Source organism: Nestor notabilis, unplaced genomic scaffold (assembly GCF_000696875.1).
Source record: "Nestor notabilis isolate BGI_N333 unplaced genomic scaffold, ASM69687v1 scaffold4399, whole genome shotgun sequence".
NCBI classification, from domain to species: domain Eukaryota; kingdom Metazoa; phylum Chordata; class Aves; order Psittaciformes; family Psittacidae; genus Nestor; species Nestor notabilis.
The window spans coordinates 58,776-81,038 of NW_009943112.1; the positions used below are offsets into that span (position 1 = coordinate 58,776).

The 22,263-nt window shown below is 39.2% G+C and overlaps 1 protein-coding gene across 1 annotated transcript in view; it reads left to right on the forward strand.

Moving 5' to 3' along the window:
- Positions 1-14,505, forward strand: part of LOC104411334 (macrophage mannose receptor 1-like) — a 30,193-nt gene extending 15,688 nt beyond the window's left edge. The window contains exons 19-30 of the mRNA XM_010021727.1: positions 711-811; positions 1,885-2,027; positions 3,179-3,293; positions 4,461-4,609; positions 6,143-6,245; positions 6,925-7,157; positions 8,764-8,929; positions 9,905-10,057; positions 10,315-10,431; positions 11,710-11,877; positions 13,794-13,835; positions 14,261-14,505. Coding sequence (XP_010020029.1) covers positions 711-811; positions 1,885-2,027; positions 3,179-3,293; positions 4,461-4,609; positions 6,143-6,245; positions 6,925-7,157; positions 8,764-8,929; positions 9,905-10,057; positions 10,315-10,431; positions 11,710-11,877; positions 13,794-13,835; positions 14,261-14,505 — 1,735 coding nt within the window. The remainder of the gene's footprint in view (positions 1-710; positions 812-1,884; positions 2,028-3,178; positions 3,294-4,460; positions 4,610-6,142; positions 6,246-6,924; positions 7,158-8,763; positions 8,930-9,904; positions 10,058-10,314; positions 10,432-11,709; positions 11,878-13,793; positions 13,836-14,260) is intronic.
- Positions 14,506-22,263: the final 7,758 nt, after the last annotated feature.

Sequence of the window (22,263 nt, forward strand, 5' to 3'; positions counted from 1 at the left end):
TGAATTCCTTATTTGTAGTTCACTTGCAAAAGCATGCATACAGTTGCTTAGTCTCCAAAACTGGAAAATCACTAAATTGGCCTGGAACTGATGTCTGAAGCTCTTGGTCTTGGCAGATTACCCACCTGATTTTTCTCCTTCCAGCACACTGAGGCTTTTTCACTTTTTTTTGGCTACTTTTTGAGAACGAACTTGTGAATCACCAAACTAGAAAATTATTTTTGCACAAAAAAAAGCAATAGCTGTATAATATTAAAGATTTCCTTTGTTTAACTAAGTGGTTCCAAGTGGTTCCTAGTGTGTTCAAAGCTCTCTGTTACCCTACATGATTTATAGTATTGCTTTTGGACCCAAGAAATCACTAAAACAGGCTCAGGTTTCTGTATCTGTGCTCCAGAGAAAGCGAGGTCCAGTGCCACACTGCTGTGTTTCCTGCAGGCTATCAATGCTCAGAGACCAAGAAAGATTAGGACCACCAGCTGAGATGGTTAAGTTCAGACCTGGTCCAGGTCAGCAGAGTAGGCAGTTGATAGAACGATTTTTTTACTAATTCAAAAGTGGAAGGTCTTGGTTTTCTTTTACCAGAGAACAACGTGTTTGTAAGCTAGGATAATAGGAAACCTAAAATACAAATCTCACCTATGTCCTTTACAAAGAAATGTTAACTAATTCGATTGAGAATTATAATTCCCCTAAATTATCTTTTTCAGGTGGATGGATGGAACTGCAGTGAATTACGTTGCCTGGGCTCCAAATGAACCCAATTTTGCAAATAATGATGAAAACTGTGTGGTCATGTATACCCAGACAGGTGGGTGCTGCAACATTCAGTCTGCAGGTGTAGCATAGGTTTGGGATGGCTGCGTGCAGATCTCTCTGTATTTAACACATTGGATTACACCTGCAATTTGATTCCTAGCTTTGTAAGAAAATTTTAACATGAACAAATCAGTTAAGCATCAGACCATCTGCAGATAGAATCAGTATTGTTTTTCCTCTAACGATTTCTGCAGTCCCTAATAATCTAGGACTTAAGCATGGCTTTGATTATTACTATACACTATTTTAATTAAAGTGAATACAAGCATCCGTTAATACAGAGAGTCAGAAGTAATTGTGCTTACACTGGCCAAGCACTTAGTCTTCTTTGGAGTAGTTAGTATCTTTTACTTTTTAACATTTCTAGCCTCAACATTTGTAGCTGAGGTAATCTTCCTAGGCTCCGTTACAGGTCAGTGGAAGGAAATGAACACTTCAAGGAGCAAATACTATGTCCTGTTTTGGAGATCTTTAAGATAAGATCAATTATGTCCTTAACTTCACTGAATTATGAAAATACCTCCATTAAACATAATGCGTAATTAGCTCTGCTGTAAATAATTACCTTGTAACTGTCAGCAGCTAATGAAATGAATGTCATTTTTTTATTCATTCCTGATCCATAAAATAGGGATGATGATGTTAATGTTATATTCTTACATCACACTCCCACAGGGAGAAAAGGTACCCAGAAGACTATAAATCTGTGAGAATCTCAGGTGGTAAGGTAATAAGGACCAAGTATCTTATATAGACAGAGTGATTCTAGAGGTCTTACAGATCTTTACAGAGGTGAACTAAGTGTTTGAACTAAAAGTCCCTTTCACGATGCTATGGTTTTGCAATATTGAGATATTTCTATTCTCAGACAAATATTCATATGCTGAATTTTGTTGGAAACCTGAATATTTCTAAGGGACATACATAAAAATTACTCATTATTTCTGGGGGAGAGAAATACTGGAATTAGTTTTAACTTTTATGATAGATTTGTTTTAGGAAAGGACACTTTTTATCCCAGTCTCAGTTGCATTTTGTTTTTCTTTTATTCTAATTTGCTCTCAGGTACATGGAATGATCTCAACTGTGGCAGTGTTGAGTTATTCATCTGTGAAAGGTTTAACTCTACGGTTCGTCCAACTTTTGCTCCCACTGCACCACCACCAAAGGGTGGGTGTCCAGAAGACTGGCTCCTCCTTGACAACAAGGTACAGTATGAAGTGTCAATATATTGTATTTTAAAAAGAGCAGAATGAAAACAATCTCCAATTGTTTTTCACTTGTACCAGAGTTTTTGGTTATCACAAAACTAAATTCTGGTTGTGTATATGTAAAGACTCTAAAAGACTCCTGAAATAGAAATTATGGCCTCTACTGGGACCACAGCAGTTACTAAGGAGGTCATGAAACATACAAGAAGAAAGCTTCATGTCATATTTTTCCTAGTGTTTTTTGTTGCCAAGGATGGCCGAACAACTTTCCTTGTGTGGAGCTGTTGTATGTTCTCATAAGCTTATCTAGCTGTGACAGGTTGCCTGGATACTTATTAGTCCCTTGCCTACTACGCACTGGCTCTTAAGCCACAAAGGCACCTTCCCTTGAGCAAATTTATCAGTCTATTTTCTATAACCAATCATCTGTTCAGGTTTTTAAATAAAGCTTCAACACATTTTATTATGTAAGATCATTTTTAGCCTTCTCAAAAGACAAAAGTTCAGGATAAGAGACTGTATGTATTTTAAATCCATAGATTACCATCAACGAAGCTATAAAAGCTAATTGGCCCCAAATTGCCTGATTAACTTTTCAGTTGCATGCTTTAATTAGCACATTTCAATTGCTTGGCTCTGACAAAGCTGTCTAATGATATCTTGGTTAAATCATATTACAAGAAATGGTAAATTTGTGGTTTTCTTTGCAATGTCAGAATCATTCTCTTCCTGTGACTAAACTGTGAGAACAAAACTTGGTTTGGCAAATAGGGCAACAGAAGCTGAGATGTTCAGTATCAATAACATATCTTAACCTTGTTTGTTTTCTGAGGTCTTAGGTATTCCTCCCACAAAGCCACACCTCAGAAGTGTGCTCAGAAACTGTAACATAAGTTTTACTGAAAACATTAGACTGACATATTCCATCTCTAAACGCATGCTAAAATATTGGGGTTTATACTAGTTTTCTACTGTAGAACTTCTCTTTTGTAAAGACCTAAAGACAAGTCGGATATTACCATTAAATCAGCTAATCTCCCTTTTTGCTTAAAACATCCAGTTTATCTTTTTTATTACAAACAGAGAAGCTTTCGCCAGCAATTAGAATGCCATTCTTTTTACAGATTTGGCACACTTCTCTTTTTCAGTGTTTCAAAGTATTTGGCTTTAATGAAAATGACACGTTGACATGGCACGCTGCACGGAACAATTGTATTGATTTTGGAGGAAACCTGGCTACTATATCAAGAAAGGAAATGCAAGGTATAAAGTACCAATGTTTTGATACTGGGTGACACAGAAGTAATTCCTGATAAACAGATTAAACAGGTGTTATAGCTTCTAAAATATAGGCTATTATTTATGCCATATTAATGTAAGGATGTTGAAAGAGAAATTGCATCTTTGGAAAAATGCTTGCATAGGTTTTAGAGTTGACTAATTTTAAAATCATAGCTTTGGGATTAATATAGGACATACAAAGGAATTCAAACATTATGATTTTATGTTAGGGGCTTGTCGTATAATAAAATGTCCATATTTTAATTTTTTTTTATGTGTACTTGTAAAAATAGCACACAAAAGGGGTAATATCCCAACCAAATCACTATGCACCTAGCTGCTGAGCCTGATAATGTGGGTGTCAGTGGAGGAAACATCCTCAGGCAGCAGAAAGTGCCACTGCTGGAGTACCTACTTCCCTCTGTTCCCATTGCTCTGCTAGACCTTAGCCTGCTGCCTTTGCTGCTCAGCGTGTTACAGGATTTTTAGTGAGGCCTCATGTTTGCTCAGGAAATGTAATGCCTCAGATCCCAAGGGCTGCACATGGACCATCTCCTAGCTCATTCTATCAGTGCCTGTGGTTTATATCTTTTTCTACAGCAGAGGAGGGACATTCTTTTAGTGGAAAGTCAGTCTAGGCAGGAGCTAAGGGAAACAGCATCTGGCCTTTTAAAAAGATGAGATTCCAGTACATACATACTTGGATATTAAACAGTTTTATTTGTATTATGCCTGTTTGGAAATGAAGTTATCAAGTCTGGTTAACAAAGAAGTTACCAAAGACAAAAAGGGAGTGCACAGTCTGTAGACTCATTTTCTATGTGCCAAGGTTTAGTGTATTCTTGTTAATTTCCGTAATGCCATTAACACATTTTCCCTGCTTCCTCAGAGGATGAACAACATGGAAGAATGTACACATAAATTCACATTTTATTAAAAATTTGCCTATCTTTGAGTTTGTGAATACTTTTTCTGGCTTGAACATCAGATGACTATGCATTATTCTTATTTTTTATCATAAGATTGCCACCTTATTGAAAAAGAGAGAACCAAACCTCATCATCCTGGTTCCAGGCACTCTAAATTCTGCACTGTTGGGAAAGGTGCATTCGGTTTTGCTCTTTGTACAATTTTGATTTTTTCCTTCAGCTTCCCTCATGTCCCTCTTAAAAAATGCTGGAACTGATGCTTGGATTGGACTGAATGATATAAATCAGGAGCACACGTACCTGTGGACAGATGGAAGCCCAGTTTACTATACAAATTGGGCAAAAGGTTCCCGAAGTTATTATAGTAAGGTAAACAATATCTGTTTATCACTTAAACATTATAACTTTGGTAGATGAATAAAATGTCATGTATTTTCATGTAATGTAGCTACAACTGTATTTTCTGTAAAGCTTCCTTTATGAAGGTTTTTAGTAATCCTGTTGCCTTTTAAAAGAGTGATCATGAGGGAGATCTACCTTCACACATTTTTTTCCAGCTTCTGTGTTTTGTCGTGATTCTGTATGAATCCAGCAGAGGTTTGGAAGCATTATGCAAAACTCAGACAAGTGAGAAATTTCTCTCTCTTTACCATGACTGATCAGGGATTCAAATAAACCATAGCATAGCAGTAACAGTATAATTTCAGGATACAGTGAGTGTTACTTAGATTTGATGAAAATGCCCAGATGACTGCAAGTATGTACATTTCTTGGTGCTGAGCTTATTAAGATAAATTCATTGAACAAAATCCTCAAAAGAAGGAGATTCGGTCTTCCTTTCTCAGTTTTATCTTCTCCCTTTAATCTTCCTTCTGAAAGTTCTCTTCTCCATGCTTTGAAATTTTCAGCACTGCTATACCATTTTAATTGCAAGGCAAAACTGAATGTTACTCAAAAATTGTAAAATGGCTAATGTAGAATACTGCTTGATAGTGCTATTTCTGTAGTCCTGTGCTAGCTTTACCAAGCTTCTCTCTTTTTCATGACAGAATTTCTCTGAGTTCAGCTAAAATGGAAAAAGTTCTGTGAGGTCCAACCTCTGCTGCCATGCGGGCAGCAGCTGGAGCTGGGTTTTGGGGTCTCCAGGGCTTCCCATCTCGCACATGTATGGTACCCTATACAAGTTGCTCAATATTCAACCTCCTTCACTTGCAGCCAAGCCTGGGCTAATGCCCCTGAAGGGGTTTGGAGGTAGCATGAGGTTGTGCTGATATGAGGTGGGGAGAGGTGCTATTTTCTGCTGCAGAAAACCAAACAGCAGCTTCTCATGCTGTGGGAGGAAAAGAAGGAAGGTAAAGACCTCAAATTGCAGTTTTGTGAGGTGTCCCCAACAAAAGGTTGTTTCTGATCAGTACCTCTACATTACTGTACTGTGGTGACAGCTTTTGTTCCTAGTGCTGAGTTGGGGCAAGAAGAAGATTTCAGCTCTCCAGGCAAGCCTCAGCACTGAGGAGGGTTTCCCCACAACCTCCAGGAAAACAGCAACAGAGCTGAAACATCCTGTGTGCCAGACCTGTCTCAGGCATATCTACCTGTACACACACACACACATGCACAGAGATTCTATGCATACAGACAATCCCCTACACTTTTTCCTGCCTCTGTGCTGTGCTTTGCAACTCCCTCCATCATCCAAGTGCAGATTTTCCTAGGGCTGAGTCGTAAATGTTTTTTGTCATATTACTGCTCCTGACCATTGCTTGTTTGAGTTAATATAGATTACCTTCATATAATTCATCTGTGTATGTCTGCGTGTGATAGCTGTGTCTGTATAGCCAGAGGGAATAGGAGTGTTTCCTACCTATCTACATCCTTTCCTTGTGAATCGCATTTATCCTGTAGGATGACTGTGTCTTTATGATGAAGAACCCTATTGAACAGGCAGGGAAATGGAAAGACGAAGAATGTAAAACAAGCAAAAGCTACATATGCCAAAAAAAATCAGGTGAGTTTTCTTTCACCACTTCCTAGTACAGCTGAATTCCATGATTATGTCAAACTGGTATTAAAAATTACTTTCCTGTATTCAACCCTGTTTTAACTGAAATTAATCTGACACTGTTGCAGGCACTGCAGGCTATTTTAACAAAATGAGCACAAATTTAATTTTTTTGGAGAAAAACACTGAACTTTTTCTGATTTTAAGGACTAGACCAATAAATTAAAAAAATTAAAAAGCTATGGATCATTATGTATTGTATCATTTTTAGTGATCATATTGGGGGGAGAGAGAGAGCAGTACTTTGTCTTAATAGGGATAAATTCTTCAAAGCTGTTCCTTGTCAAAAATAAAACAAATGCTAATATATCATGGAAAAAGTGGAGGAATTATTCCCTTTAATGCCCTACATCATTGCAGTATGGTTTGGGAAGGCCTGGAGCTTACAAAGCACGTTCCTAGAGGTGATACAGATATCTATGTCAAAAGGTCATTCTGACAAGAATTAGAGTTTTGTCACACAAGATGAAAACATGGCTTTCATCACTGCAGTGACACATCTTAATTTGTTATTCCAGCCTCTCTTAATTACTTGACTATTCCAGTACACTAGATCTTCTCTCAGGTATATGTATAGCCAAGATAAATCATTTGACTTCTCATTTTGTTTGTTTGCTCGTTACAGACCCTAAACTGCAAAGCTCCCAACCCGTAGTTCCAATGTTTGGCTATAACACCTATGGTGATGACCGTTATGCAGTCATCAACTACAAAATGAGCTGGGAAGAAGCAGAGAAGAACTGCAGAGACCAGTCTTCAGAACTTGCCAGTGTTTTGGATCCTTACGCTGAATCTTACCTGTGGTTACAGATTCTAAAGCATGGGGAGCCTGTATGGATTGGTCTTAATGGCAACACGGTGAGTTCATCAAATGCTTGTGACAATCATACTACTACCCTAGATTAGCATAGATCAGCCATATTTCTTGCTCAGAGGTTGAGAGGATCCACCGCTCTTTGCTGCTGTGTAAGTGTTATTGGTCAGATCCGTGACCATGTGGCAGATATCAAAACCTTGCTGAGGTACCTGTCTTCATTTCAGGAATTTTACACATCTGAATGTTTGGCCATAATGTAAGTGAGACCTGCCACAGCCCACATTTCAAAAGCCACTGAGGATGTAGCTGCAGTAGACAGTGGCTTCAGCAGTAAAAGTGGCTGTGGGGTTTTCATTTCCTATGCCACGGTCTACCACGTGCTCATGCAGGGGAGTATTGCCATTTCTGAAGTCACATTTTAGAGCACACCACAGAAAAGACCGGTTAAAAATAGTTTGTTGTTTGTGAGGTTATTTCTAGTTCTGGTTTAATTCACAGTCTAGTACTGCAAGAGCTTGTGATGGGCAATAGGGAAAATGGGAAAGGGCAGTGTAGAGGCAGGAACAGGCCTCTGGCAATGAGGACAGCTTAGGCTGGTTTTTGGAGCTGAAGCCAGTGTCTTGTGAAGCACTGGCAACAAACTCAGTCCCTGAATAGTGGGAAGGTCTGAAAGGGGAAGCATCTATTAGGGGCATGTAAAAAGAACATGAAAAAAGATGATGTACTAGATATTTGTGGAACCAGAGTTGTGAGGAAATCATGAGGGGAGAGATAGAGCTGGAGCTTGGAGGGACACAGGACTAAGAGAGGGCACAGGTGCTTAAGTGAGAGGGACTGGTGCCTCGCTTCAGCTGGAGCAGGCACTGGGAAACCAGGATTAGACAGGAATCTTGGATGAAACATGGCCAAGTACTTCAAAGGAAAAATGACAGTAAAGGAACTGGCACAAAGAACTGGATGAGAGCCTGACTCCAAAGATCACAGGAAGAAGGAGTTAGGCTGCACAGGATGTAGGTGACAGGAGCCATGGATGTGACTAATGTTGGTCATCCTCTGCAAATCGTGGTGAAATCCACTGGAAACCCCCCCACATGCTTAGCTTGTCTTTAGTAGCTGGTCCTTGCAAGAACTAGAAGCCCTGTTAGCATGGGTGGCAGAAGTCTGTGGTGTGTCCCCCATGAGAAACGTCATCAATGTTCCTCTCTCCAGTGGAACTTCTGCTTTTTATATTTGCTTTCTAAATATAGAGAGAAGGCTGTGCCAGAGGAATGCTAACAGTGGTTTCTCTGCAGTCTTTATTTATTTGATCTGTGTATATATGTGAACTCTGATAAAACCTTCAACTTTATATTCACATTCATTACTGCAAGGCCCTTTGCCCATTTACTTCATGAGATGAATGATGTAAATTGCATAACACAGGTTGTGTTACTAAATTAACATCTGTAGGACCACTGCCCTAACTGCTGTGGAGAGTGGAAGTCTGGACCAGACTGATACGTGTTCATGGTAGAGGACTAATTAATTTTGAGCAAGAAACTGTGATTCTGATTTTTTCTAATTTTTACATACCTTCAAGTGGAATCTTAATGTTCTTTCAATCTAATGCTTGTAAGTGACATGATCTTTATTGTTATTTGCTTTTAGACTAGTGGCCGTTATGTATGGTCAGATAGAAGGAGGAGCAGGTATCATAACTGGGCCACTGGAGAACCAAATAAGAACAGAGCCTGTGTCTATTTGGATATGGATGGATTTTGGAAGACAGCATCTTGCAATGAAACATTTTTATCAATCTGTAAACAATCCAATGGTAAGTTGTAAATGGAAGAAATGTGATTTGGGAGGCTAGAATTTAAATTAATAGCTTTATTTGAATGCAGCTTTCCCATGAGTGCAAAGATTGCAATAGGTGGTATATGCTTTGCAATAAACTATTGCTTTTGTTACAGAACTCCCAGATCCAGTCTGTCTTGAGTGATTTCCAGACATTTCATTTCACAAGCCAGTCAACGCATGCATCTCATAAAGACAACTGCAATATTTCTTGCCACATGCAATAATTCTTTTCTGCATCCTTGTTTGTCAAGGATATATAAAAATATATTTTTATATTTAAAAGGATCTTTCATAATATTGGGAGATAAGAAATTTCTCTCATGTAGCAGCTAAATTTATTTGTTTAAAGGATAAGATCCTGGGAAGCTTCTGCTGAGATACTTTAGAACTCAAATATTGCATCTAATTTCCAAGATACTTTAAATTATACATGAAATTTATGATCTCTGCACCATACTTCAGAACAAATTTTATATTCTTTTAAGCTCTGCTTTGGCTTTGATCAAGCAATGCAATAGGCTACTAGTTCTACTTTTACATAGTTTAGGATGTATGTATATGGGCAGGTACAGACAGCTTCTCTGACTGACCTTGCTACAAACTGGCTGGACAGGACACAAGCCACTGGTGTTGAGATCCTTTAGGTATAATGACTCATTCCTCATTCTGTTTCACAAGTTTTAAGTAAAAATTGCCTTGCTGAAGACAGTCACAGTTAGACTGCAATTAGGCAATTGCAGTTAGGCTGTAAGTCTTTAGCAGACTGGAGAACCAGCTCCAACCAGGATAGTTTATTACCAGTAGTTCAATCTTTTATCATTACTAAAGTCTATAGGATATTTTCTTTTCTGGAATTACTGTCAGACTGGTAGGGCTGATGAGAAGTGCAGGAATACGTGTTTACCTTGGCTTTTAGGACCCCACTGAGACCTCTGTGTCTTCTTAATAGAGTTAATCCCTAGTGAACCACCACAGCTTCCTGGAAACTGTCCTGAACCAAAGCGTGGTAGATCATGGATTCCCTTCCGTGGTCATTGTTACTATGTTCACACCACTTCTGAGGAAAGCTGGCCTGATGCATCCATGACGTGTATTCAAATGGGTAAGAGCCTTTTTACATTTGGATATTTTACAGACTGTTTGTGTGTTTGGTTTTTTAATCCAGAAGCAAGAGATAATACATAGATGTGTGTGTATGTATATCAATTACAAGCTACAACTAATTTAAATTTATTATCAAGCTTTTCTACTATATGAAAAGGCTGATCACGAAATATGTCATGAATGTTTTCTGAGATAAGTAATTTCTAATGGAAAATCTTGCTGACATTGGATGTAACAGTCAATTGATATTTTTAGGTGCTTCTTTGGTTTCCATAGAAGATTCTGCTGAAATGGACTTTCTCTTACTTTATTTGTCTCCACTTGCAAGTGACTTCAGAAAGTTTTGGATAGGATTGTTCAAAAATATTGATGGTAATTATTTCACAGTGTGTATTGAGGTGAAAATAACACTAAATAACCAGATAGAATACTAAATAACACTACCATACTAAATACTAATACATTAATATTAAATAAATAATCAGGGAGAAATGAACTATTATATGTTTAATAACTTTTCTGCTAAAATACGTAAAACATAAACCACACTTTTTATATCTTTACTGTAATTAGAGTATATTTCTCTCTGTAAAAGGTTCTAGCTTAGCACTGCAGTTGATTAAAATGTTTCCTGTTGCTTTTTTTCACTCAGATTGCTTGACATTTAACCAGTGTTAGTCTTTTAAGAAAAATCTTGTCTTGCAATTAAAAGCTGAGGCAACCTTTAATTGAAATGTATTTCTAAACAACACAGGGGACAGCAGCTCGTATGTGCTGCCTAGCAACATTTCTTAATATTTTTTTTTTTTCAACTACAAATCTGATCCTGTTTTCTATATCACTGCAATTCTGATGTCTGTTTTTATGGCAGACTTTAAGGGTACATCTCCAGGGCAAGTCTAGACTGGGCTGCAGTGAGTGGCCTTGGCCATGGCTGCCCAAGTCCCAGTCTCTCTCCACCAGCAATGGCAGGCACCTTATTGCGTGGTGGGCCAGGTTCATCTGTTCTAGCTTAAAACTAACAGTACAAAAGCAGTGATTTCATCCTGACCTGGACCACTACACTGCCATCAGAGGCAAGAGGAAAGGGCAGCTGCAGACAGGAGGAAGGAGGTGGCATTGAGGCATTGCGAGTCATATCAGGATACGCTGCCATGAAAACTCACCCTGAGGCAGCAGAGATGACAATTATTCCTGCTTGATGAGCCTCAGCAGGAGATGAGCAGGGAGCTCTCTTTAGAGAGTTAATTCAGTCTGCAAAGATAATTGATTAATCCAGTTCTAATAAAGCAGCTATTCAGTGGTTCCGGATACACAAATAAAATCTCTGAGCAGTCTGGATCCTTGAACTGCAATGCATGGCTCCCAGGCACAGGCTTCAGCTGAAAGCCCTTGGGTAGCCTGGGCATGTTTTCCTTACATCACTGACAGCCAAGGCCCTGAAGGCTACTGGAGTTAATTTTGTCTGTGAGCGTTTGCATTTGGTACACTCCCATCTGAATATCTCTGGTTGTTAAAAGAGTGAGAAGTGAGCTCTCTGTGATACTAATTTAATCAACTAATAAATTCCATATCCAATGTCATTGTGACCGGTAGATTAGAAATGACTCCTCACCTCATTCATTCACTAGGTAATACTTCTAATTTTAGGGGAATGGTTATGGACAGACAGAAGTGCAGTAGACTTTGTCAACTGGGAGAAAGGAGAGCCTACAGTAATTTTTGATGAACACTGTGTTGACATGGATGTCTCAAGTGGAACCTGGAGGAACTATTACTGCTCTGTTGACCAGAATTTTATTTGCAAAATCCCCAAAAGTAAGTTCTGAATTTCTGTGCACTGAGTTATTTTAGAAGTAGGGGTTATATACATCAAGCCAAACTGCTTATGCACTGGGCACACTTTATGTACTGATGCTGGTGCATGTGCATGAAAGCCAAGAGTAATTTCTGTTAAAAACAATGAGAAATAATGTTGGAGAAGAATCTCAGTTGCTGTTTCCTCCACTCAGTTTAAAAGCATTGATTTCTTGGCATTTGTTGTACCTTAGGCTAGGAGAGAACATATCACTTGTTGAGAGTGTGGACAAAATTCATAGTCATTATAGTTAGAGTGCAAGGGGCAGTAGACAAGAATAGATGACTAAACTAGTGCTGAGAAGAAAGGCAGACAATATCCTGATAGCTAAGCTGAGGGGAAGCAATGCAAAGTCACTGAGCTCCTGCAGAAAGAGGATAGGTGCTGCCATTGGGGTTGGTACCAGTGAAGTGTGCTGGATGACCAAGCAGAAATCATCAAGTGAGGTGGGCAGTGGGGCCCAATTCATTTCTGTGCTGACAAAGGCACAGGGAGACATAGCAAGACAACCAACAAGCATAGAACATTTCGTTTGTAATGATTACTTGTGGCCCCGTGGTATTTCAGATATCAACCCACACAAATTCTGAATGTGTCACAGGCTGGGGTGAGTCCCCCTTGTGTGCACAGCATGAAGGATGTAAATGTGCACCCATGCAGCTAGCGTTAGTCACCTTATACACACAGACTCAGCTGTGTTTGCACACATCAACTGCAAGACAGTATGAAATAGGCCAGATTTGCTGTTGGCAATTTGTGCCATTGGCACAATTGCCATTGTGCCCTGCACAAATAGGATAGATGCAATGTGGAACCAATTGAGTCTCCTGATTGTGGATCTCCACATGTTGACAGGTTGGCGATGGAGTCATCCATGAGTTTTGTAGGGCCCAGCCAGCCAGACCTGCAAGCAATTAACTGAATCATACTCCCCAAGCAATGGAGGGAGGAAAAGGAAGTTGCCTAAAACTACAGCTTAAATTCTGTCAAGTACAAATGTGCTTTTCACTTTTGGAAGTGCAAAAAAAATTAGTTTTTCAGTGTGTAGTGTGAAACCTTACACTGTGAAGTGTAAAAACTTTGAAAATCTGTCTCCCCTACCAAAAAAAAAGTGTTCAAAGCAACTAATAGTGAGACAACTTCTTTATTTCTTTTTTATTTTTACAAATATTTTCAACAAGAATATTCTATAGATGCTTCAGTCTATGGATAGCCTGAATTGCCAGGGAAAATGTTTTCATATATTTTTCATGTCCATGTACAGTACATGGACAGTTCAGCTCTGGTGCTCCCAACATAAGAAAGACATGGGCCTACTCAAGTGGATCCAGAGGAGGGCCACAAAGATGGTCAGAGCCTAGAGCACCTCCCTTATGAGGACAGGCTGAGAGAGTTGGGCTTGTTCAGCCTGGAGAAGAGAAGGCTCTGGGAAGAACTTAGAGCCCAAGGGGGCCTACAAGAAATCTGGAGAGGGACTTTTTCAAGGGCATGTGGTGACAGGACAAGGGGAATGGTTTTACACTGACAGAGGGGAGATTTAGATGCGCTATCAGGAAGAAATTTTTCACTGTGAGGGTGGTGAGACACTGGCACAGGTTGCCCAGAGAAGCTGTGGCTGCCCCATCCCTGGCAGTGTTCAAGGTCAGGTTGGATGGGGCTTTGAGCAACCTGATCTAGTGGAAGGCATCCCTGCCCATGGCAGGGGGTTTGGAGCTAGATGAGCTTTAAGGTCCCTTCCAGCTCAAACTGTTCTATGATTCTATGTTTATTTAAAATTCGATAGGAATGCAAAGTAAAAATTATGTATGCAGTCTTTATTTAATCTTTGAATGGTTTCTTGCAAACTATATATAATATATCTATATTAATTTTAAAGTTGCGGAAGTTGAGCCAACCCATGATTCACTCATCAATAAAGGTAAGCTGGTTTCTTATAAGCCCATGAAACAGAAATCTCAATAAGTGTATAGGCATTTATTACTTACAAGTAAAATTGCCTCCAGAAAAGTTTCATTTAAATACCCATTTAACTGTCACAGATGATTTCATTTGTGATCTGTCTCAAAGGAGAACTCTTGTCTCAAACTGCATGTCTGATTTCTTTTCCTTTTTTTTTCTTGCTTTATGAATAGTATACTGTAGTACAATATAATGCTCCTTTTAAAAGGAACATACAAGAGACTGAGCCCAGTTTTGCATTGTCCACCTGGAACATGCATCAGTTTTAACTGCTGTTATGGATGGTCAGTACTTTTACAGTTCACTCGGTTTACTTACATGTTTGTTATATGCAGTCACAGTCTTTGGCCATTTGTAGTAATTGTTCTGCTTTGTCTTTCACAGCATCAAAAAGGGAAGCTGCTGCTTCATCTGGAAACAATTTAGGTGGGATGATTGTTATACTGATCTTCTTTGTGCTAGCAGGAACTGGCCTTACATTCTATTTCTTCTATAAAAAAAGACGTGCTCGACAAGCATTTACAACCAGTTTTGACAATGCCATATACCGTGGTGATGCGGACCCTGGAACTCATGAATCAAATTGGCTTGTGACCAATATTGAACAAAATGAGCAGGCAACAGTGTAATAAACAGAGTAATTTTGGGCCTGATTTTGAGAGGAGTTAAAGTGCTGGAATACAAGAATTCTTAAGGTAAAGTGACTTTCTTTAGTTCAATTTGCACGGGATGCTTCTTGCTTTCTAAACTTGCAGGAACAAGCAATCTTGCAAGGCAGATACAGAGATCTGCTCACAAACTCTCCTACATGGAAGGACTGTTGAGCATGCACACAGATCTGTGTGAGTGAACTCTCAGCCAGTTTCAGAGTTTCAGAGTTTCAGTCTCTGCATGGGTCCAGCATTCCTTTAGGCACAAGAAGAACCATGCTCACCACATGTAACTGTGACAATATGCTCCTTAGCATGCCCCAAAAGGTATATCCAGATCTGTTGGTATCCTGAAAATGCTCCAATCTCCAGTGAAGACTGGCAGACTTGCACAGGTTGGATGGGATCTCCAAGCTTTCCTGGAGCATGTCCCTGGCAAGCAGGACCAGCTCCCTGCCTCAGCCAGGCAGCCTGCTCCACATCTTCTTTTTGCTACTGAGGTACCCACAGAAACCCTTCATGTCACCTGTAATAGCTGAATTAACATATTTTCCTCATCTGTATAGAAAGCATAAATTGTGTTTATTCTGCTATAATTCTGTAACATTAGCATTGAAAGATCAACTGTAATAAGAGGTTGGAATGTATTGTGAATAGAAATACTTTACCATTTAAATAGTAGAATAGGGATCTCAAAGGATTCTGTAGAAGAGGAGATAGGCAGGATGAATTTTACTTAATTCATAACTGGAAAAAGTACATAAAATTTATTCTTGAAGTAACAAATACCAGTGAAGATTTCATACCTTTTTATGCCATTTTTCCAAAGCCTAATGAAACTTACCATTAGGAAGTCTTTTCTAATTTCTAACATACTTCCACCTGTCCAAGTGTATTTTAATTCTTTGAATATCATTCTAGACTTCCATCATGATGAGGCTGACAGCATTGCATGCATATCCTCTAGGTTCAGAAACCCTAAAAATATACAGTAGGCTCACATACAGGTTTTCCTTTTTACTTTCCAGTGTATTTTATGCCAAATGCAAACAAACGTCTCAAAGCTCTTACTCTAGAGCAGGTCCTTATTTAATTTGATATTTTTGATATTTTAATCTTTTGACAGATTTTGTGTTTAAATTAAAATATTTTGCATGTGTATGGAATACATGTAAATAAGTTTTTATTCTACATTTGTTCACTAAATGGGCATTAAAAGGCTGGTTCTAAGTAAAAGTTTGTGTGTCTTCTTCAACTGAACAATTGATCATAAAAGTAAAAATAACAGGAAAGAGGGATGGGATTCTTAAACTGCTATACACAAACGAACATCCACTTTTCCTGGTCTAGCATGTTCTTAAAGGGCAGTAGCAATTTGTCTTTACTGTCCTGTGAAGCAGTATGTCTTGTTCCTTATTCATCCATGACATTTGAAAGTTTATCCTAATAAACATCTAATGAAAGCGTTGTAATTTAAGGCTACTTATGTGCTGTACTGGTCTAGCAGCTTCTGAGACAGATTCTTATAAATTTGATAGCTCTTGTCATGTCTCCTCTCCATCTTCATATTTTCTTAAAGTGACACTAGTGTTTCCCCTTTTACTTCACTGGCTACATCTTCTAGGTCTCTAATCCTTTTTACTCTTCCTTTCTTTATAAAATGCCTTTCCATATAGGCAAGGTGTGGAGACCTACTTTCTCAGTTGCCCACCCTTTCTTTATATTAGGGCGGTATTTTAGAGAGAATGTCCTGCCTTTTATCACTATTTTAATTATATCCCTCAACTATAACATGCTGAAAAAGTAATTGATTCTCAACTTCAACTTACTGCAATGTATGAAATCATAAACGCCCTTAGGGAAGGAAAAGCTATGGAAGATTTCACCATTATAACTTTCTGACACAACCATGTCAGATGTACGAAAAAGAATGGAACATCCTCCTCCTCCAAAAGAATACCAGTTTACAGAGAAACAGCTTGCTAGTATCAGTACTAATAACTTGGAACAGAAAAGAAAATATTAGCTGCTGTTCCCTGGCTAAAGCAGGAATCTCAAAAGAAGTTTGTGAACTGAAGTGTTTACTTTTGTCACTTATGTTTCTGAAACTGGGAGACTGAAAAAGGAAGTGAAGAGTAATCTGGAACAAAATGTAAGACAGACCTATAAACACAAACAGATAGATAGTTGTGAAATGAATTAGTGCCTTCAGGCCAGATTCCAGTGGGCAAGAGCCAGATTTTCCGGGGTCAATAGGAAAGGTTTGAACTACTCCATAAGCATAAAGTTGTCCTGATGTCACTGTATCCGAACACAGGAACAGTTAGGGCTCATTTTGTCTCTTCTCAGCTGTGTCCTTATCTGACATATCCTGCTTTCTTCCTTCTGTGACATTCTGCAAGGCACACCTTTTAATTCACTACCTGTCAAATAATGATATCTAAAGCATTTTAAGCATACAGCTAGCAGTTCTAGTTCCTCTGAGGAAATATTTCCTCTTATTTCAGGAAATGCACACAGTACAACCTCTTACTGCCTTTTATCTAGACTCTCGATCTAGACAGCTAGATGAAATTAATCTCACTTCCTTTTAGAAGTAGTTGACATAATCCTCCCTTATAGTCAATAATTAGGAATTTTGACTAATTGCAAGTAAGATTTGCAGTTGTTCTGTGGTTCACCAGAAAAGGCTAATGATGAGACCGAGGTTCTGGGATAATATCCAGTAATGGGAGGAATAGGGGCTCATGCAGTGAGAAACATAGACTGAGAATGGTACAAAATACAGTGTGAGTTGTCAAAAAAAATGAGATTGAAGGGAAAGGGCAAAGTAGAAATGAAGTAGGTTGAATTGGGCCAGAAGTGCTGACCATCCCTGGGAAAGCCAGGTAAGGTTAGGCCATTCAGCAATGGCTTGGCAAAGCAGAGGTCTGGGAAATGTGGATGATGCTGGCAGGAGTGCAGGGTCTTCAAGGGACAGATGGTTCCTGCAGAAGGGTAGGACACCTGGCTATAGGGAAGCAATACGAGGTGGAGAATGCTTCATGGGAGAAAGCCAAGAGGAAAAGCCAGCTAAAGTGAACTGTTGTCCCTGGAGCCCAGCTGCACCATTTAGATCAGGGAAGAGGATATGTGTGTGCACGTGATGGGGTTGGAGGGTGTAAGGTATTTGTACATTTGTTCCTATTTGCCTGGGTACTCTGTGTTCTTTGGAAAGGCCATAGATGGGGCCCAGAGAAGACAGGCTGCCTTTCCACCTTGTCCTGGCTCCTGATGTCTTTCAAAGAGCAGAGATGTCTAGAGAGATGAGATGTTTTTTCCTTGAGAGTGGCAAGTGAGCACAGGGTGGGGGGATGGTTTGGAGCATTGTGCTGGAGTGCTGAGGATGAGGAGGAAACCAGAGTTTTCCTAAGAGGAACAGAAAGTGGACTTGTGGGGAAGCCTCTGGAGTGATGGACAGGAAGGGGTTTCTCCTAGACAGCTACAGAGGAACTATATGGTCTGTTTTGCAACCCAAGAAGCCACAGAGAGGAGGCTTACAGGCAAGCACTTTCTCTGCAAAGATATTGTGGAAGCGGAGACGTTTGTTTTGAAACAGCCTTTTAGAGAACAAAACCCCCTCTAGTGTCCTGGAGTGTGTGAATTTTGAAGAAAAAGGGCTGATAATTCCACCTGCTGGATCTGGCTAGCTTGGGGTCTACTCTCAGAGGGGTGGTGGGAAGCAAGAAAAACAGGAAGAAAAAAGGTATATTGGGTGTACAATGCCTGTGATCAGTGGTGGGAGCGAGGGAAATGAATCAGTTGTCAGGAGGCAGGTGGAATAGTAACAAGGCTTGATCACACATCTCCCATCTGCCCAAAGATTTCTCCTGCACTCCATGTTGCAAGAAAATTGTTGGGTTTGGTTTTTTTTATCATCAGGCAGTGGGAACATAAACATTTTCCCCTGGTAGTTTTAATTGCAGAGCTACCACATGGGATGGTGATGGTTGTTAGGCTGCTACCTGAAAGCGAGCTTCTCTTAAAGGCACAGTTTGCTCTGTTAAAGGCACAGTTTCCCAAGTACACTGACTTAATAATGTATTTAAAACCAAGCATAATTTAGGATCTATTATTCAGAGTTTTATCTGTTGACAACAAATTTTTAAGAGGAAATGGGAAAGCAGAATTGTGCAATCTCAACACATTGCAAAGATAACAAATGTCTGCGAAAGAAAAGACCATTTTGCATTTTGACTGAATATTTGTCAAAGCAGCTACATTTAGTGCACTTAACAGTGAAGTTGTTCATTCTTAGTTGGAAAAATGAAAGGGAATTATTATGCTGCTAAAACCTGGCTACATTATAATTACTTTACTAAAGATGTGAAATTTAATGATATAAAAACTTTCCATAGTGACACAAAATAGGGAAGGGTTTCTAATAAATGAGGAAGCTAGAAATAAGATAAAAAGGAAGGAAATCCTTAAATTTTTCATGAAAGCTATTTGCATTCTGCTAAAAAATCACAGGAGACAAGCACATTCTATGAATCGTCTTTCTTTAACTGTTTTCCTTTGCTTCTTGTGTGCTTTTATAACTGCACTGAATACTAGAGCCATTTATGTTCCAGAAGTTTAATATTTTATCACAACGCACTCCAAATATTCATAAGGTGGTGATTTTTGCTCAATTATTCATATGGAGTTTGATAGGTGAAGCAATTAAAGTGTCATTCAGAGTGAATTTTGTAAACAGTTTCTGCCTGTTCTCACAGGGTATCAACACAGATAAATTTTTCTGCAGAAATGTCATTCTTGGTTGTTGAAATACTCAGAACTCAGCTGAAAAAGGCCCTGAGGAACTTTTGAAACTGTATAGCTTTGAGGCTCTGCTTTGAGCAAGGAGTTCAATCAAACGACCCTCAAGGTCTTTTCCAGTGTAAACTACTCTATAATTTTGTGGACAGTAGCAGTATATAGGATTATGTGCTTTTGATGAGCTAAAGCCTGTGCTGTTAGAGAAAGTAAAGAAAGAAAGACAAAAATGTGGTAGAAGCAGGGAGAAGGCTGCATGACTGGTGGATGTACGGGCAGTGCTAGCACCCACATCAGGCTTCAGCTTTCCACGGACATGAAATCAGAGCACCGATGCCTCAAGCACCCTCCATCAACGTCATTTTTGTGTTGTCTAACCAGGTGCTACCAGCTCAAGAACTGTTTGTTTGGGGTTTTCTTTTGCTGTTGTTGAAACTCAGGTATAGAATTCTATTTACTGTCAAAATCATTAATTTATTTTTTTTAAGTATTAATTTATTTTTTCTTAATCACACTTGGAAAAAAATCCATTATCCTGAATAAATTTCTAAACTTTATACAAACCTGCTTGAAATGGTCTGCAGATCGGCATCTGTAGAGTGTTCTGAAATGACAAAGAACAGCAGAAAGGGTTGGTTGAAAGCGTGTATATGATGTGTCTTCTGTGAGACAGTTTCTCCAGCCACAGCGACATGGATCCCTGTAGAGCACTGTCAGGACAACATAACAGAATTGACGGGGATGTCTACTTGAATTAAGCCACTAAATTTGGCTTTCATCACAATTTAACAACAGCTCTACTAGGTCATATCAAAGGTTTGTTTAGCCTAGCATCCTATCCTTGATGGTGTCCAAAATCAGGTGCTTAATGAAGAGTAAAAAAGTTGGCAAACACCAAGTGTTATCTCCTTATTTGCTGTTCTTGGCCTCAACACCTGTATCTCAGGGATTTCCTGAGCCAGAAGTGGTGGTTTTGCATTCACCTGTATATAGACATTAGCATGCTATTAACCTTGGGCTTGAATTTTACAGCACTCTAGCAACTCCACAGTAAGTCCTCAAATAGACAAATTTTAATGAACAATAAATGTGAGTTGATTTACTCTAATTTGCATGGAATAGGAAAAAAAGCCCACATAGAGACCTATCAACAGGCTAGCTAATACACTCAGTGTATACTGTTACAATTTTTTCCTATATGAATAGGCCTCCAGAAAGCCAGCAGAGAAAAAAATGTAGTATTGCAATACTTCTTGGAAAGAGTTAAATATTCGGTGTTTCTTCAGCATGCTTACTTTTTTTTTCTTCCTATTAAATCCCTTTGGATGTTCTGATACTTCACATGTATCAAGACAAGTTCTGACAGCAGTCCTCTTCACTGTGTTTTTCTTACCAATTCTAAGTTTTCATTTCTTTTCTGACAAATTCTATTAAATGCTGCACAGAGTGAGCAGCTTATAACTTATAGTGTCAGAATATGGAAAGATTTTCTCGTGGTCTGTACATCAGAGGGCAGAGATCTGATGTCCTTGAAGAGATATGTGGTATTTTTTCCTCAGAGTTAAAGACATTTAACTCTGATCCTACTTGATTCCTGTTCTCATGCCAATACAGCCAGACTCATGGTTTTTCAATTGATGACTTCTGAAAGAAACCATCTTTGAAGAAAAATATACTTCTCTTTTTATAAGTAGCCTGGTGGTAGACTATTGTGGTTTAGTTCAGAGAACTAAAATGTTGATTTGCACCTTTCCATGAAGAACAGTGGTAACCATTCCGTGTGTATTATCTTTTGCTATTGCTTTTATTAAAGGAAACTTTCTCTGGTCAGTCTGTCCTTCCATAAGTATAATAAATCTTGCATTTAATTTCACAAGACAGTTACTGCCTATTCTTTATGAAGTTTATTTTAGTTTATGGAATTTTCCTGACATCCCTCCGTGCCCCAGTGTTTGGGCTTCATCAGGAAATGTATGTGCCCAGAAAGTGCAGGAGTGGACCTCTTCTAATTATTGGTGGAAGTGGTCCTCATACATTTTTATCTGAAAAATACCTGAAATGGAACAGCCACATTCATGCCAGTGTGAGCAATGAGTACAGTTACTGATGAAGAATGGCAGAAATCTGGAATAGTATCTAGAAGAGCCAACCTACTTGTCTGTACATCATGTGAGCTAAATATCTCGTACCACTGGCGATGCTTTAGGAAAAATCCTGTGGTTGCTGAAAAGAGCCAGAGATAGCAGTGAAAGTAATTCCTCACCCTATGCTTTAAAATATTCTTATGATTTTTACTGTGTTTCAGGGAAAGCTCTCTGTCTAAGTCATGATTAGTGAGTGAGTGACTTTGCTTCAGCTCTGAGTCTGGCCATGAGACGAGGCATGGACATTCACAGCCCCCTCAGGGGCAGAGTGAGTGCAAGGCCTGGCTCACATGGCTTTCTGGAACCTTTTTCACTGCTTAAGGCAGATCAGCCTGGGCTTGAGGCTTTGGCTTATACACAGGAGCTTGTACACAGGCCAGCTCAGATCACCAGCTCTGGCTCATGGACCACAAGCAGCTTCCTTGACATGTTGCCACCTTTAAGAGCTGCAGAATCTTTTATTTACCACTGAGTGGAGTCCTTATCAAGACTGCAGATGTGCAAGTCTTGATTCCCCAATCTGCTGCATGACATTTTGCTCAGAGCAGTTTGTCAGTGAAGCTATGCCTGGCATCGCATCCAGATGCTCATCAACAGGGTACCTCAAATACAGGGTTACCTTTTTGGGCACTGTTCCCAAATCCATAGTTTCTAACAACAGTTTAATACAGGCACTGTTTTTTATTTAGCAACTAAGAGGCCTGCTTAGAAAAGAATATTAATTTCAAAATACATGTATCTTTACTCATTGTAGTTTACTGGCACTTTCTTTGGACAATGTCTTGTACCAGATATT